The 15,471-nt window shown below is 28.1% G+C and overlaps 1 protein-coding gene and 1 long non-coding RNA gene across 4 annotated transcripts; one reads left to right on the top strand and one right to left on the bottom strand.

Annotated features, from left to right (window-relative positions):
* Positions 1-1,223: 1,223 nt before the first annotated feature.
* Positions 1,224-7,231, top strand: LOC139986178 (uncharacterized). Of its 3 annotated transcripts, none has more exons than XR_011799592.1 (4): positions 1,224-1,441; positions 2,834-3,560; positions 5,798-6,255; positions 6,331-7,231. XR_011799592.1 is itself a non-coding variant. In XM_072001303.1 (3 exons), exons 1-3 carry the CDS (start codon positions 3,177-3,179, stop codon positions 6,483-6,485), a joined length of 729 nt encoding a protein of 242 aa, XP_071857404.1. In that variant the 5' UTR covers positions 2,838-3,176; the 3' UTR covers positions 6,486-7,231. The 3 variants fall into 3 exon arrangements, 1 of the variants encoding a protein (XP_071857404.1); XR_011799591.1 differs by having other exon boundaries at positions 2,820-3,560; XM_072001303.1 differs by lacking the exon at positions 1,224-1,441 and having other exon boundaries at positions 2,838-3,560; positions 5,798-6,119; positions 6,463-7,231.
* On the bottom strand, positions 2,601-2,865 carry LOC139986179 (uncharacterized). The gene is made up of 2 exons (XR_011799593.1): positions 2,743-2,865; positions 2,601-2,677 (listed from the first exon to the last, which is right to left on the bottom strand). It is a non-coding gene; the product is annotated as an uncharacterized lncRNA (long non-coding RNA).
* Positions 7,232-15,471: the final 8,240 nt, after the last annotated feature.

The raw sequence follows: 15,471 nt of genomic DNA, 5'->3' as shown, positions 1-15,471 counted from the left end.
GATGTAGTTACCATTCATGTTACAATGTTGCCATTTTCTAAGTTATCGTGCGCGCGGGTTCCTAGTTATGTTTTTATACTCACAAGTCGAAGTCGAAAATTGGAAATATCATTCAAATAATATTTTATATCATTTTCCCATTTGATATCATTATTATGCACATTCTAGCAATTGCATATATCTTCAGAATTTTAACAACTTTACTGACAATAATTAGGTACAAGTTATTCATAAATTCTCAATTTGTTAATGTTGCGTGTAAATATAGCGTTATCAAGTATGGGGGTTTCTTCAGTTTAAGTAAGGAATTTTGATTTGTTAGGAGTTGGAAGTATTTTCAAATATTTATAAAAAATAATATAAAAAGTAATGTAATTTAGAGCTCTCAGACTGTATTCCATTTGCAACCTTTAACAAATGAAATATGAATGTTAAACTTAGGTGTTTAAGATAGTATCATATGTATAACAAGAGAGATGTCCGTAGATTATGTTTATGATACGTTTATTGCAAGTATAGTCTATCGACTAATATGTTTATTTTAGTTGTTATTTGATTTGTATCTTTATCTTAAATAATATTACTTAAATAACAATGTATTCGGACAATACATTATTTTAATATTTATTATTTTATTTTATAGATATTCGTTACTTGATTTCAATAGGAAAGCATTTAGCTCGATTTGATGGAATGTTTCGATATTCAGTTGTTTCTAAAACGAATATGTCATGCAAATAAATATATTTTCCTTTTTATATACGTATATATTACTTTTTTAAATATTTGTTTTCAGTGTTACAATTAACTTGCTTCGAACGATCTTTTGAATTATGTTTTATTGAATTTCAATGTTCTATGTTTTAATTATTATTAATCAAAAAGTAAAAATGATCAGTCATTATAAAAATTATGAATATTTATTCTCTTGTATTTCTGAAACAAAATCTAGATAATAATTTTATTTTTATATTAGAATTCTAGTTGTATCATTTATTATTTAATCTTTATTATTATTCATATTTTAAGTTCTTATTATTTTAATGGTTTTCAATACTGTGTTTTTAATAATAAATTATGATATTTAATTCTTTGTTAAATATTTTTCGCAGTCTCGATGTCTTCCACGGGTGATGATAATTATCTTTGCGGTGACTTCCTTTGGGCCACTGTAGAGCATTGATTGTAACGTTCTCCACATCACAGTTCTAATAATCTCAACTGCATTGTATATAAATCTGGCAACTGTGAGAGTCCGGCCTTAATGTAAACATAACCTAATCAGTATGACTTCCCGCGATTTTATACAATATTTATTTATAGTAATGTTAGTAATATATATATATATATTATCATAGAAAATGGCAATAAAAAATAATGTAATGAAAAAATTATAATACAGTGCGACAGAATGTGCAATAGTGTGTGTAACAAAGTGCAGGTTTGTTTCCTATTTATGTCAGTTGGTTGATGTTTATTACTGTTCTTTTTGATAACATTATTTCGTCCAATTTAAAGTCAAAATTGTCCAATAGTTATTCGATATATTTTATTTTAATTCTTTTGTTGTAGTATTCTGCAATGAATTTCTCTACTTTCTTGAATTCTATAAAGTTCTCAAAACTTTACATAATGAGATTTACTATTAACCATAAAAGTTTTTCTATATTCTATAGAAAGATTATTCTTATCAAAATAAAATACTACAAAATTTCACTGGGGACTAATGTGTATGCCAGGATAACTAAGAACTATTTTATTATTGTTTTATACACTAAAAATGAATATATTATTATACAATACCATATATATTTCATTAAAATAAAAGTAGTTCTTTTATAAAGTATATGATAATTTTTGTAGATGACTGTATATCACCATTTGCAAGTATATCATACATGAATTTGTTTATCTTGAAGTTTATCTTTGAAATACGTACGAGCTAAATACTCACATAGGATTAAATGATTCATTGCTTATATTTTGTAAAATCTTTTCTTTATAGTGATATATGCATTGAAAATTAAGCTTGGAAACTAAGAAAAGTAGGAGGTACTTTTTATAATTTTTTATAAGTTTGCTTATGGAATCTTAGTAAAATATTTTCAAACATACCATTAAAAAGTATAATTTTCTCATATCTTTGAATCTTATTTTCTTAATTTTAAACAGCAGAATTTCTTAATTTTTTGAGAAATAACAATTATACATCATAATATTTCAATTTGAAATGCTATAGTGGTTTCCCTTAGAACTAGAGTAATATCGTGGTATTATTAATTTATAAGATTTTAATATGAAAAAGCTACGTAATACTGTTACCTATGTTTATTAATTACTAATATAATGTAACATAATATACTTTAGTGCTATAATTGATTTCAGAAGTGTTCTGATTATTATCATTGTTGTTCTCATTGTTTTCTATTGAGTTATGTTTATTCATTTTCATTTATGTATTCATTAAACTTTTGTGTTTACAATTAGTATTAGTAATGTTGTTCTTTTTATGTTCCTACTGTCTGATGTGCTTCTTTATCCATTTTTTATATCTGTAGTTATATCATTACTGTACTTTAACGTTGTAAGAGTAGTTTAAGTTTGTTTTATACTTATATTTACTCAGAATCAATATACATAAATAATTTAAATACAAGCGTCGCAACATCGAATCTTCCTAAGAACCACAAAAAAATATGAATACAATATTCACAAAAACTAAAATGCTTATATATATATTACTTTTACATGCTGTGTTTATAGTATTTGTGTGTGTATTATTTATATGTGATTATTTAAAAAATATTGTGTATATTTAGTTGAATTTTTTTAGAAAAACGTTAATTACACAATCTGTCAATAAACTGCACTATAAGACTTCTAAGCATTGAGAGTTGAACTATCGATGCTTGCAAGAGGCGGTGTTGCCACGTTCACCGCAGCCAGTGCCGCGTCTCAAGTAGAGACTTGCCTCGCCGCATGTAGCGTGTGTAGTGATGTATCAGGTTGCATGACATATCGTTGAGGCAATCGCTATGAGTCTGCCGCGGACGGGAGACGGGAATTTACCTCGAGACAGATCTCAGCTTCTATACGAGAGTAGCACGGAAGTAAGGCCGCGACGCCGTTGTTAAAACTTAAAACATCTGTAACTTCTAGTAGCTCTGTAAGAAGATATGAGTGCAATAGAAAATCACACATTCTGGACAGAATTTATTGCATTATATAAGAGTCTTCCTTGTTTGTGGGACATAAGGTCAAAATCATATGTGGACAGAAATTTAAGAAATGATGCAATAGATGTTTTGATCGAAAAATGTAAAGAAATAAATCCTTTGTCAGATAAAGATTTCGTTAATAAAAAAATACACAATTTGCGGTGCAGTTTTAGAAGAGAATTGAAAAAAGTCAAACAGTCGAGATCAACAAAAAATGTATATATACCAAGCCTCTGGTACTTCGATATTTTAAGTTTTATAACAGACTGTGATCCAGGGAGAGATACAGAAAACCTTAGTGATGTTAGTATTAATTTGAAAACTGAATGCAATGATAATATGGTAAGTAATTACTTTTTAGTATCTTTTAAATAAAAGTTAATTATTATTTGCTCAGTTATTTTATTTATATATTTATACACAATATTTAATTAATCTAATCCGTATAAACATTATTCTCTTTTCCAAATTTACGGTTTCGTCATTATTAAAATTTGAAATTCATGCTGTTCGTTGTAAGAGTATCAACACTTTTATAATTTTTTCTATTCCTCTGAATGTGTATTTACGTTATCTTCATATAAGGAAGGACAAATATATACACATACACTACTGTTCGAATACATCCGAACACATGTTTACTTTTGACAGGATGCAATTTAATAAAATTATAGTTAGATGGATTTACAATGATTTAAGTTTTTTTGTGATCAATACAGTTATGTAAACTAAAATATTATTATGTCATAAAATTAAAAAACGAATAGTTTAGATAAAGAAGGTTTTTCTGAACTGATAAAACTATAGACATTACAGTGATATCTAAGATATGATACTTAATGCGAGTAGACAATTTTGTGCGAATAATATTATATTTTAGTAACTTAATTATATTTTAATTTAATTATATTTAATTATAATATGCTACTGATAACACGTTCATTATGGATCCAATTTTCATTTCGTATAATGCTGTATGCTAACAAAAAATTTCCATGTAACACTTCATATATGTGTTTAATATGAATTATTATGAAAATTTCTTCGTAATTTCGAGATTTTTAGTTCATTTGACACATTTGAGTCGATACCGTACATAATCTAAAAGTATCATCCGATTCGAATGTGCGTGTCGTGCATAATGAACGTATTCGATTTGGTAAAAGGTGCATAATATTACTACAAATCGACTAATTTGTGCAGATATTAATGAATAATAAGATATTTATTTTATGCATGCTGCTTTAAAAATTGTTTAATAAGCAGTAGCTTGTTAATTATTACGGTGGCATTTACATGTTAAATGTCAGTACATATAATAATGAACAAAAGTATTTGCACAGATCAACTTTTTCTACAAAATTTTCTGTAAACTTATGTATAAAATATACACAATTCTTTTTGTAAAATATACATATAACTTTTGACTTTAAAATTAAAATATCATATGAAACATATGATATTAATTATTAAAAAATCGATACAAAAATCGACTTCATAACTGTTTTGGAACCGATTATTAGAAATAAAGAAATTAATCTAGGAGCGACATAGAAACCATAACCGAAACAATAATTTGTTTCTCGTAACAGTTATTAAAAATAAATATTATACATGATAGTTCTAAGAACTGGGATTGATATCATAACAATTTTAAATCCTAGAAAGTTATATTTTATAAAAAAAATTAAATAGAGTCACGTAGTTTTAGAAGCTGTGAAAGGGTTTCACAAGAAAAGCTAATTTGTGTCAATACCTTTGTTCCTCTGTATTAGAGGATTAAAAATATCAAACACTGAAGCCATCAAATGCGTTTCCATTACAGTGAGCCCTACTAATTTTAAGCTCATAATTAAATATTTTACGTCGTCTTGTTAAAATTTGCTTTCTCCTTTACTCATGAAGGAGCTTGAACATCCACAAATGTACATGATAAGATAAAATTTCTTTCTTTGGATAAATTTCATTTTGTTAGCGAACTTTTGATACAATTTTGTCTTCTGTAAAATTCTTCCGTCTTTATCTACATGAATCATTACAAGTTCATACTTTGCATTGATGGTTTCTGGTACAATAATAATAGATGTTCCTTGATAATTTTTGTGATATGATATAAACTACTACCTAGTTTTACATATGTTTATTATATATCAATTGCTATAATACATTCATTAGTTTATCATAAGGATTGAGAATCGATCAAGGCTAGATTAATGTTTTTGAGGCCTAAGTATATCGATTTCTTTAATAGAAAAAGACGGGGGAGAGAACTTAAAATGAAATAAATTTACGTAAGTGTGATATAAAATTTATATTATAATCAATTATATTTAAATTTCTTGGTGTACAGTTTTATGACATAGTTGTTATTTTTTAAATATTTCTTAACATAATTCGCCTGTTATACTCATAGAATAAAATGCATTTTTCTCGAATAACGAAGTCCCTGAGGAGACAAGGCCCGGGATTATAGTTTCGCGCCCTTTAACCTGTGCCTGGAATCGATTGTCATTTCTGCTCTAATCGTAAGCCTAAAAAATGAAGAAATGTATGTATGCACATATCCTTATCTATTTCAGGAACAAAACGATGTCGATACAGAAGGAAATATGTTATCTTCATCTCCGGAAGTATCAAATAGATTAAGTTCTTCTTTATCAACAACTCCTTCAATGACAAGAAATGTATTCAAACGAAAAAGGAAGTGCAAAGATAAGAAAAGTCAACCGGTTGAACTTGCTCATAAAATTTCAAAGGATGCAATACCTAATACACACGTCCGAGAAGATATTTTTGATATTACTGGAAAAAAGATTGCCTGTGACCTTAGAGAATTAAACGAACAACAAAGAATAATAGCAGAGAAACTTATCAATGATATTATATATTATGCAAAATTAGGTAAATTGAATGAAAATTGTTTAGTATGTCCTACGCACATGCGGCCTACATAGCAAATTTTTCTGAGTATGACCTGTCATTTTAAAAATCGGAATGATCTCCATCACTTATTTTACAATTTTGTAAAAATTTTTGAGTATAAAAAAGATACATATATTCATACATGCATCTAGGTATAATATTTATATTGAACGTTAAAGCTGAACTAAAGCTGAAGAGATATTTGTTTTAATGGAATTTAAATCTCATAATTAAAGAAATTTGGTAAAACATGTAAATAAAAAATTCTTTAAGAAATCATTAATAATATAGTTTTCTTTTAAAAATTTGTACTATTCACTAGGTTTCTGGAAATATTTGATATAAGAACTATAACGATATAGTGCAGGAAAATTTGTAAGCTTCGTAACTTCATTCGGTAACTAAATATTTAAGCATAGTTATCAGACGTTCTTCTGCAGATATAGTTTCTCGTGTTACAGTGTTCGCTTTCTCGATATAAGAAAATGAAATAAAAATTTTTGTGTACATTGTGTGTGGATAATTTTAAAAATATTTTGATCTTATTTATCAAACATTTCTGTAATGGTCATACGTAAGAATATTCTTTCTTTTGCTTTTCATCTCAATACTTTCTTTTTAATTTTCTCCTATTGCATAGAAAAATATCGGAATGCCATTTACTTACCTTAACATTGAGATTAAGTGTAAGTAGGTAACATGATACATATTGAGACTGCCTCATCTGGTTTCGAGTCATGTGGCGAGGCCGAGACTTTCACTATGTCTAGGGTACTTTACCGTGAGTCGTCCATATATTTTCGGTCACTTAATTACGTTGTATATTAGAAAATTCGAATAGATACACATACGCAACACTATTTCATATTACGCAGAATTTTATTGCAATTGTGAATACTACACACACACACACACACACACACACACACACACACACACACACACACACACACACACACACACACACACACACACACACACACACACACACACACACACACACACACACACACACACACACACACACACACACACACACACACACACACACACACACACACACACACACACACACACACACACACACACAATTCTTTCTATATTGTTTAAATTTCTTTGTACACCACCGCTTTTGGATATTAATAGTATGAAATTGCTAACTAACATAATATTAGTAATTAATATATAACATAACCCTAACATATAATGTTGATAATTAATTCAATTATTCGCGATGGAAAATGGAATACGCAACAAAATTAAAGAGTCATTCAATTTTCGTCGAAAAATGATGAATCTTCGTACTATTGTAACTTCCTCGTTCAATAAGCATCTTTTTCGAAGATGCTTTCAGAAGGTTGCGTAGTTCGACTTGTTCTTCCTGTATGTATATTTAGTGTGTGGGTATACATGCCTACATATACATACACTAAATGTATGTATATACGCACACTAAACATACGCACTAAATTTATATGTATATACATACATATATTACCGCATAAAAGTATGCGAACACTTTGATAAATTTGTTTTAATAATAATTAATTCAGTAGGCTATAAATATTTAAATCTGATCAGGAATACAATGTTTTTTTTTTTGCAATAAGCCTACATTCGGCACTTAGTGAAAAGTTCGTTAGAGGCCGGTCATTGTTCGGTTCCATGCTAGCGAAGTATCATAAAGTCGCATCCCAAAGGATCTTCTGGAATCCAGATGCTCGGTTCCGAACCTAACGGTTCTCGGTACTTCGTAGTGTCGAGTCTTGACCTAGCGGGATCATCCTGTTGCCAAGCCGCTGCGCCGTTCACCAGCGGTCAGCTCCTTCACCCCTGCTCCAAGGACATATCTTGTCACGATTGGACTGCAACGAGGTGACTAAGGGTTGGTTGCTTTTAGGTATAAGTTAGTCGCTTTTCGAACATCACTAGTATTTTTTCGTCGATCACTCGCTGTCATTTCATTAGTTAGTTAGTCCTCGTAGTTAATCATATCTTTAATTAGTTAGCAGTTTGTTTTAATTTGTTTGTTGAAAATACATAGATTTTAGTCTTCGACATCAAGTGATTCGTTGAGAAGGTTTTTTATTAAACTGCACACCACGCGCAAATTTCAACAAATTTTGAACTATCCGTTTCTATCGTCCACGGGGAATAAAGAAAATTATATGTAATGTAAATTTATTTTTACAATTAAATACGCGATTTATCAATAAATCGGTCGATTATTTATACAATTATTTGAAATAATGTTACTAATCGTACGAGCTATCGTACTATCGTACTAGCTCTTGTATGATGTATTGCGTATCAAAGGATGAAATTTGTATATCTTTGTTGTAGAATTATATTCATGTACTATTTTTGAGTAAGCATTATCTTCTCTCGTTTATATTTCTTTATAATCATACATTAAATTCTATAATTTTGTAACTAAATTAAGTTTTATCAATTCGTCGCTTTAGTTCTCAACTGTTCTGTTTTCACTAGCTCCTAAACTGACAAGACTGAGTTTGAAATTTATGAACATTAATATTATTGTGTGGAGGTAGAATTTGAAAGAACTGAATGTTGCTTTCTACCTAAGATGTTGCGTTTTAAACAGAATTTTCATCGTATTATCGTGAATTTATATTTTTTATGCGTATAAGATACACGTGAATTCCTTAATTACATTTTTCGAAAAATTAAGTTAAAACATTATGAACTAGGGTAACAGTCTGTCTACATTTCGTTTAAAATGCAGCAACGCAGCAACGCTTGGAAAAATAAAAAACGTCTGCCGTCGGTAACATTTGAAAAACACAAGATGTCGATTAACGTCTCTCGACGTCAATGTATTAAATTAATGTTACATTATTATGAACATGAAGAAATTTAATAAAAGGTATTTAATGAAAGGACATTTCTAGTATATGATCGACTAAATCCAAATTGAACCGTATTAGAATATTTATATGGCCCATTGTATTCAACATAATTTTATTTCACTTTGTTCATCCTTCGAAACTTTGAATTTACGTATAATTTATCCGATCCGGATTTAATCGATCGTCTATTTGATAATTATGCAGTGATGTATATATTAATATCGACGTTCAAGCTCAAGTGACAATTAACTGCGTTAACAACTTTTCTCACTCTTCTATAAATTTAAAAATTCACGGATCATAATTAATCCTCTGTTATAGTACATATCATTCACGATGAATCTTTTCCGAAATTGTATAAAAGAAGAAGTTAAAAAGTTTCTTATCTATTCATTTGCCTCCGATACTACATTTTACGGGAAAATGTTTTTTATTTTAAGAGTGTATATGATCAATATATAGGATATGTATGATTAAATGAAGTTAGTTTATAATTACATATTTTCCATTATTAATATATTGTCAAGATAGAGCCACAAACGAACTCGACGACAGTTGACCAATCAGGATATAAAATCTCCAGTGATTGTATTGTAATCGGCATGAATCCTAAGAACACAATACAATATACATATTTCTCTAAATATAAACAAATGTAAAATAAAAATTTTACATCCGTTGACTTTGTAGATTTCGCTAATTGGATTAAATACGTATATGTACATAATTCCTATGTAATAATATTTACATACATCCAAATATACTATGTAGATACTTTAAAAGATAGAGGGCATGACAGAACATCTGATGTTTTGCACAATCGGTATTTCAGAATATAAGATTCGAAAATCTATAAGGTGGCACATCTGTCTTGTATTTTTTCTGCGGTGATATATCAATTCTGCATCTCGTACGCGCTAGAGTAAAAGGAAATCAAATGTATATCTTGATAGCTTATAAAATCGTCTAATTTTCAGTTAGTTTATCTTAATTTAGTTACAACTTCTAATTTATTTAGATTTGTAAATATAATTATATGTAATATTTCAACCAAGAAGCGCGAAGACTAAAAAGGAGGTAAATTATATTTTGAAATACTTTAATTTAAAAGTTACTTCATAATATTGTCGTAGTACAATATAAACGTAAAAAATTAAAATAACTTAAAACCTTGCAAGATGGAAACATAAAATTATGTATGCTTAGATATAATGAAATAGTTATTGTTAGATATAATGAGCATGTAAGAAAATTTTAGTTGCAATGTATGATATTTATTTTTCTTTTTAAGTACTGTATTAATATATACTAAAAATTTGTAATTTTTTATCATCGAACCATTAGCCTTGTAAAGATTTCTCCTAAACATTAAAAAATTGATTAAGATAATATAAAAATGGCAATAATAGTAAAACAATTATAAATAATATTTGGATCAATATTAATAATCTCATTATCTCAAGATACGTAAAGATATGTATATATTCATCAGTTGAATTCAAGGCTATAACGTCATAACACCACGATTATTCACTACGAGAGACTCGTAAAAAATATACCTGGTGCGTTAATATAGTAACAGTAGATTCTTTAAAGTATTTTTTATACTTCAGTAGCACCTCTGTATTTAATTATTAGTGGTAGAATTAGAGAAACAAAAATAAAGAATATTTAAGTGATAGTTGATTCGTTCCAATTTTGCTTCAAATCCATTTTACCTTCAATTACTATATAAAAATGTTATTTCCCAAAAACATAGGGTAATTTCTCTGGTTAATTGATTTATTATTATATATTATTATATATTATATATTATTGATATAATTGATATATTCATACGTATAAAGATAATTTTCTTATTATCCAGAAGCGGTCATCCTTTTCAAGTTGTAGGATTTTAATACGGAATCTACAAGAATAGCAATAGATAGTGACGTATCGGGAAAATGATTATATCCTAGACTGAAATAAAAACTTCCTTGACAAGTTCTATTTTGAAAACTGTATGAAATATTTCTCCATGAATAGTAACAATATATGTTTACAAACAACTTAAGAATATACACGCAAACCAATCAAAATGCTAAATGAATCTAAAACAATTTAGAACTAAGTATACGTATATTTTATCAATTATGTATGAATATATTTATAGAATGAATATTTATGTTCATAAATCTTCCTATAATTATTGAAATAATTATAAAATAAGTACAATCAAAAACAATAATTATAAAATTTTTACAATATCAATCATTTCTTCTTACCTAATAATTTGCAATTAATAGAATTTGAGTTTTTAAAAGTTGAAACTACTATATATAAAATAATATCTCTAATAGTATTAAAGTGATAATTGTTATTTTATCGATTCCATCCTTGAATAATTACGAATGAAGCAACTTTTGTAGGCAATAAGTATTAATTTCTTTCTAAGTCACGTAAAATTCAACATATTATATAAATTAAACCCATTTAATACATAATACGTATTTTCATATTTTTCATATGATGAATAAACACTACATATGAATAAACATTAGAAGGAAAACATCTATGACAGATACTTGAACAAAGATATAATGATATCGAAAGGAGATTACTACGATATAGTTCAGCTTTTGATGACTTATTTACAGGCAATTTTGAAGCAATATCCAAAAAGGCGTTAATAACAATTTATGTGTTATTTAAATAACGAATTAAAAATAATTGACTCTCGAAGGTTGTTATGTTTCACATAATCATCGACACATATTGTTTAAAATAATTACCAACGAATTTCATACACGCTTAAAACTTCTAGGTTTTTCCTACAAATTTCTTTATATTCATTGTTTCGAGTCATCTAATAAAGGATGTGACTCAGGTATCCAGAGCGTTTTGTTATACATATTGATATAATTGCATGTTTATTAAATACATACACTGATAATTTCTTCTAATTTATTATAAGAGTATATCAAAAGGGGTACAAAAATTTATATTTAAAACAATCATTTACAGTATATACACATTTCGTCAATATATTTCGATCCTAAAGTTTTATCCCTTGCTTGCAATTTGTCTTTATTGAAATATTTATTATTTATTAATTACAACTTAATTAAAGTTGTATTAAAAAGTACTTACCATTATTTTTAAAATTTCCTAAAAGAAAGATTATCAATCGTATGTATGGAATATAAAAAACTCTTTCTTTCTTAAACTAAATATATCGTGTAATTATTAATGAAAATTTAATCGCGTGACCTATGACGCTTGTAAAATTTTCATTCTGTTATATTCGTTCAAAAGTTATAAATTCTGAAAATATCAAGGAACAAGTTATAGGAATGGGACAAATATACATCGAGAGAACAAAAACGTAAACTACAATTTTCGTCACACAGTTGAAAAATGTGTAGCTAAATATTGTTACTGCTCAGAATCGTAGAAGCTTGTCAGTTTGAAATATCAATAAAACTCTAAGTAGACTGCGCAAATGTATTTGCGTTATAGTCTAAATTCATCGATGACATCTAAATTATAAATGTGCTAGTTTAAAATTTGTAGCAGTTTGTTTACTGAGCTATCGGGAATATTGATACAGTAATTTCGAAACCCACGTTCGAAACCTTCTTATTTCATTTTGCTTAATTATTAGGAACATATATTTAAAGAGCGTGTTAATAAAATACTTAACGATGTATAAGAGGAAATATTTTACTAATAACAGCTTTATGTAACGCGATTATTTACATCATATTTTAACACTGAATTATTTCCAATAAAATACACTTATTTCATGCTTATGCGGTATGCAATAGCGTAGGTAATTGTTTTAAGTGATTCGTTCTGCTGGCGGACGTCATCCGATGTGGCTATATTACCGGTAATTTAGAAAATCCCCGACCGTGGGTGAAACGACTAATTTACTAGTTGTCTCTCTAATTGCATATCGGTATATGCCGCGCATATTATGCCGTACATTGCATATCAATGTCAGTGAACAAACTAGTAAACTTTGTATCAGATTCAGCTTCCAAGAATTTTGTTTCCATATAAGAAAACAATTTGTATTTTACCAGTAGTACATTTGGTAGAATTAACACGGAAAATGGATATATCGTATAATGTGTACAATTGTCTTTTTTAATCATTACCAATCGTATGTTACCTTTCCTAGGAAGGGAATATGAGTTTTAATATGAATCTCCGATTAAAATAAATAAAATTTATGTATAAAATGTACAAATATATGTATGTTGATTTTGTTGCTGAAATAATTATTATAACACTTGTGATGGGCTTTCATAAGCTTAATGTTAACGGAGCTATGAATCATAAAGCGAAGAGTAACAAAAAACGATGTTTCTTGTAAATTATAATATTATACTTTCTTATGTTGTTATGCCTTTATAGGAATTAAAATATATTTGTTTAAATTTTCGTTATCGTCGTATGGTAAAAAGTGACGATTTAAGAATTTCGTTATCTTTTTGCAGATGAAGTCAATAAATTAAAAGTCTAAATTAATTAAAAAGGATAAACTAAAACATTCTATACTGTTAATTATTCGTGCGTTGCTAAATTTACTTTTAGGACATTTTTAGTTGAAAAATTCATTGAACTTTTAAATATATAATTTTATCTTCCATCCATCCTTTTTATTTATACGTACGTGGGAAAAATCTTTTAGCCGTTATTACACGCGCAGGTGATTACGACAGTGGTCTAAGTAATATACATGTATTTTTTGCTCCGAGACATTTACAGTTTTGCATTTGACGTATCAACTGAATTTTGTTTAACGACGCAACAAACAACACCAACCAGTGATCCAGTTTCTGTTACTTTGCAAAAATAGTTTCAGATTATTGTGACGTCGATAGACGCGACACAAAATAGCCGATGAACTCGTCTTTTTTAGATTCTTGACATAGGTCACTTTCACAATCATTGGCATATATCTAATTGCTCGACTATTTACTATTTACTAAGACTACTACTACTATTTACTAAGACACTATTTAAGAATGCATGTTTATTCCTAAGAAATAAAAATAATTAATTGATTAATAATTAATAATGTTGTAGCTTCCTACACGCAACCATTCATCATTCAGTCGTGCATTCTTGTACTTGAATGAATATATAAATGCAAAAAGTGGAATTGACCAGTCACGATGCACATCGGAAAATGATTTATGGGATTGTGGAAAAGTACGAACGCTGAGTATAAATACGAATTAAACGGTGTGATCGCGTGAAGCACAATTATAGTTAGGGGCAATCAGATTTTTTCTATGGTTGTAGATTAACGAAACAACGATTTATTATTATTTTTACTCAAGTAGCATTTTAAAGCTGCGATAAATCTCTTAGAAAGGTATTTCATCAAAGAATAAATCTACGCATATTAAAAAAAAAAAAAATTACATGAACCGTCACAGATGCAAAATTGTGCCATACTTAATAAAACACTTAAAGATATAGAAATTACTGAAAAATTTCTAGCTACTTTCCAGAAACTTTTACTCCTTTCAATCTTTATTGAGAAATGTGTTCATCGAATTCTTTACTATTCATAGATATCTCTATAGGCCAAGGTTATGAAAGATTAAGATTCTAAAACAATCAACAGGAAGAACATGATGCGATTACTTGGCTGATAGCTCTTAAACTTCTACGATTCGTACGAATCGCATGAAACAGTGATCTCACCATTTTGCTTAAGAATCTCCATAAATTATCAATCAGGTAGACACGAATCAAAAAGAACCGCAGCTGTAGATGTACAATTTACAGTTTTCCTAGTATCTTATTTGACTATCTCTGTATATCATCAAAATGAACACAAATTACATTGTTGATAGTTCATAGAAGGGGAAAAGTTCGTTCCTGTGAATTAAGAAGTTGCGCAAGTATTTTCTTTGTATTGTATTATTATTGCATCATTGTATTATTTTTATTTCCTTTATTTATTTGGTATTATTCCGTATTCTGTTCCTTAAATGTATTAGAACTTTTATTTTTTTTTTTTTTTTAATATAAAATATTCTACCTTTAAAATTCGGCTAATCGTGATTCTCCAAAATAAATAAAATTGTTTACTATATTATTCTGCATTCAGGTTCCAATTTACATTCATCGGAAACACATTTCGTCGAATTGAATTTTAAAAATAGTAACGTGTAAATCTTCAAATATTTTCTTAGCTAACAATTCCGAAATCGATTTATTTCTTGCGAATTATAATTTTATGAAAATACGCTCTTAACACGAGAAAGATAAATCGTGACATAAACTGTTATAAAAACGATCATGATACTGTAAAAAGTATATTTATTGCATTCATGTAGCGCATTTATGTGAATCATACACTTATTTAGTATTCTGTCCTTCTCGAGGTCCTCCATACCGTTTACTCATTTTAATATCTATTTCTACATAAGAATGTTTATCTGCTTGTTTATGCT

The sequence above is a fragment of the Bombus fervidus genome, chromosome 4, assembly GCF_041682495.2.
Source record: "Bombus fervidus isolate BK054 chromosome 4, iyBomFerv1, whole genome shotgun sequence".
NCBI classification, from domain to species: domain Eukaryota; kingdom Metazoa; phylum Arthropoda; class Insecta; order Hymenoptera; family Apidae; genus Bombus; species Bombus fervidus.
This window is presented reverse-complemented; position numbering and strand designations above follow the sequence as displayed.

Bases quoted from the DNA above. Each gene is read 5' to 3' on its own strand.
- LOC139986178 (XM_072001303.1), top strand. From the start codon at position 3,177: ATGAGTGCAATAGAAAATCACACATTCTGGACAGAATTTATTGCATTA. The intron at 3,561-5,797 runs GTAAGTAATTAC...TATCTATTTCAG, and splicing joins CTGAATGCAATGATAATATG to GAACAAAACGATGTCGATAC. The intron at 6,120-6,462 runs GTAAATTGAATG...ACTATTCACTAG, and splicing joins TATATATTATGCAAAATTAG to GTTTCTGGAAATATTTGATA.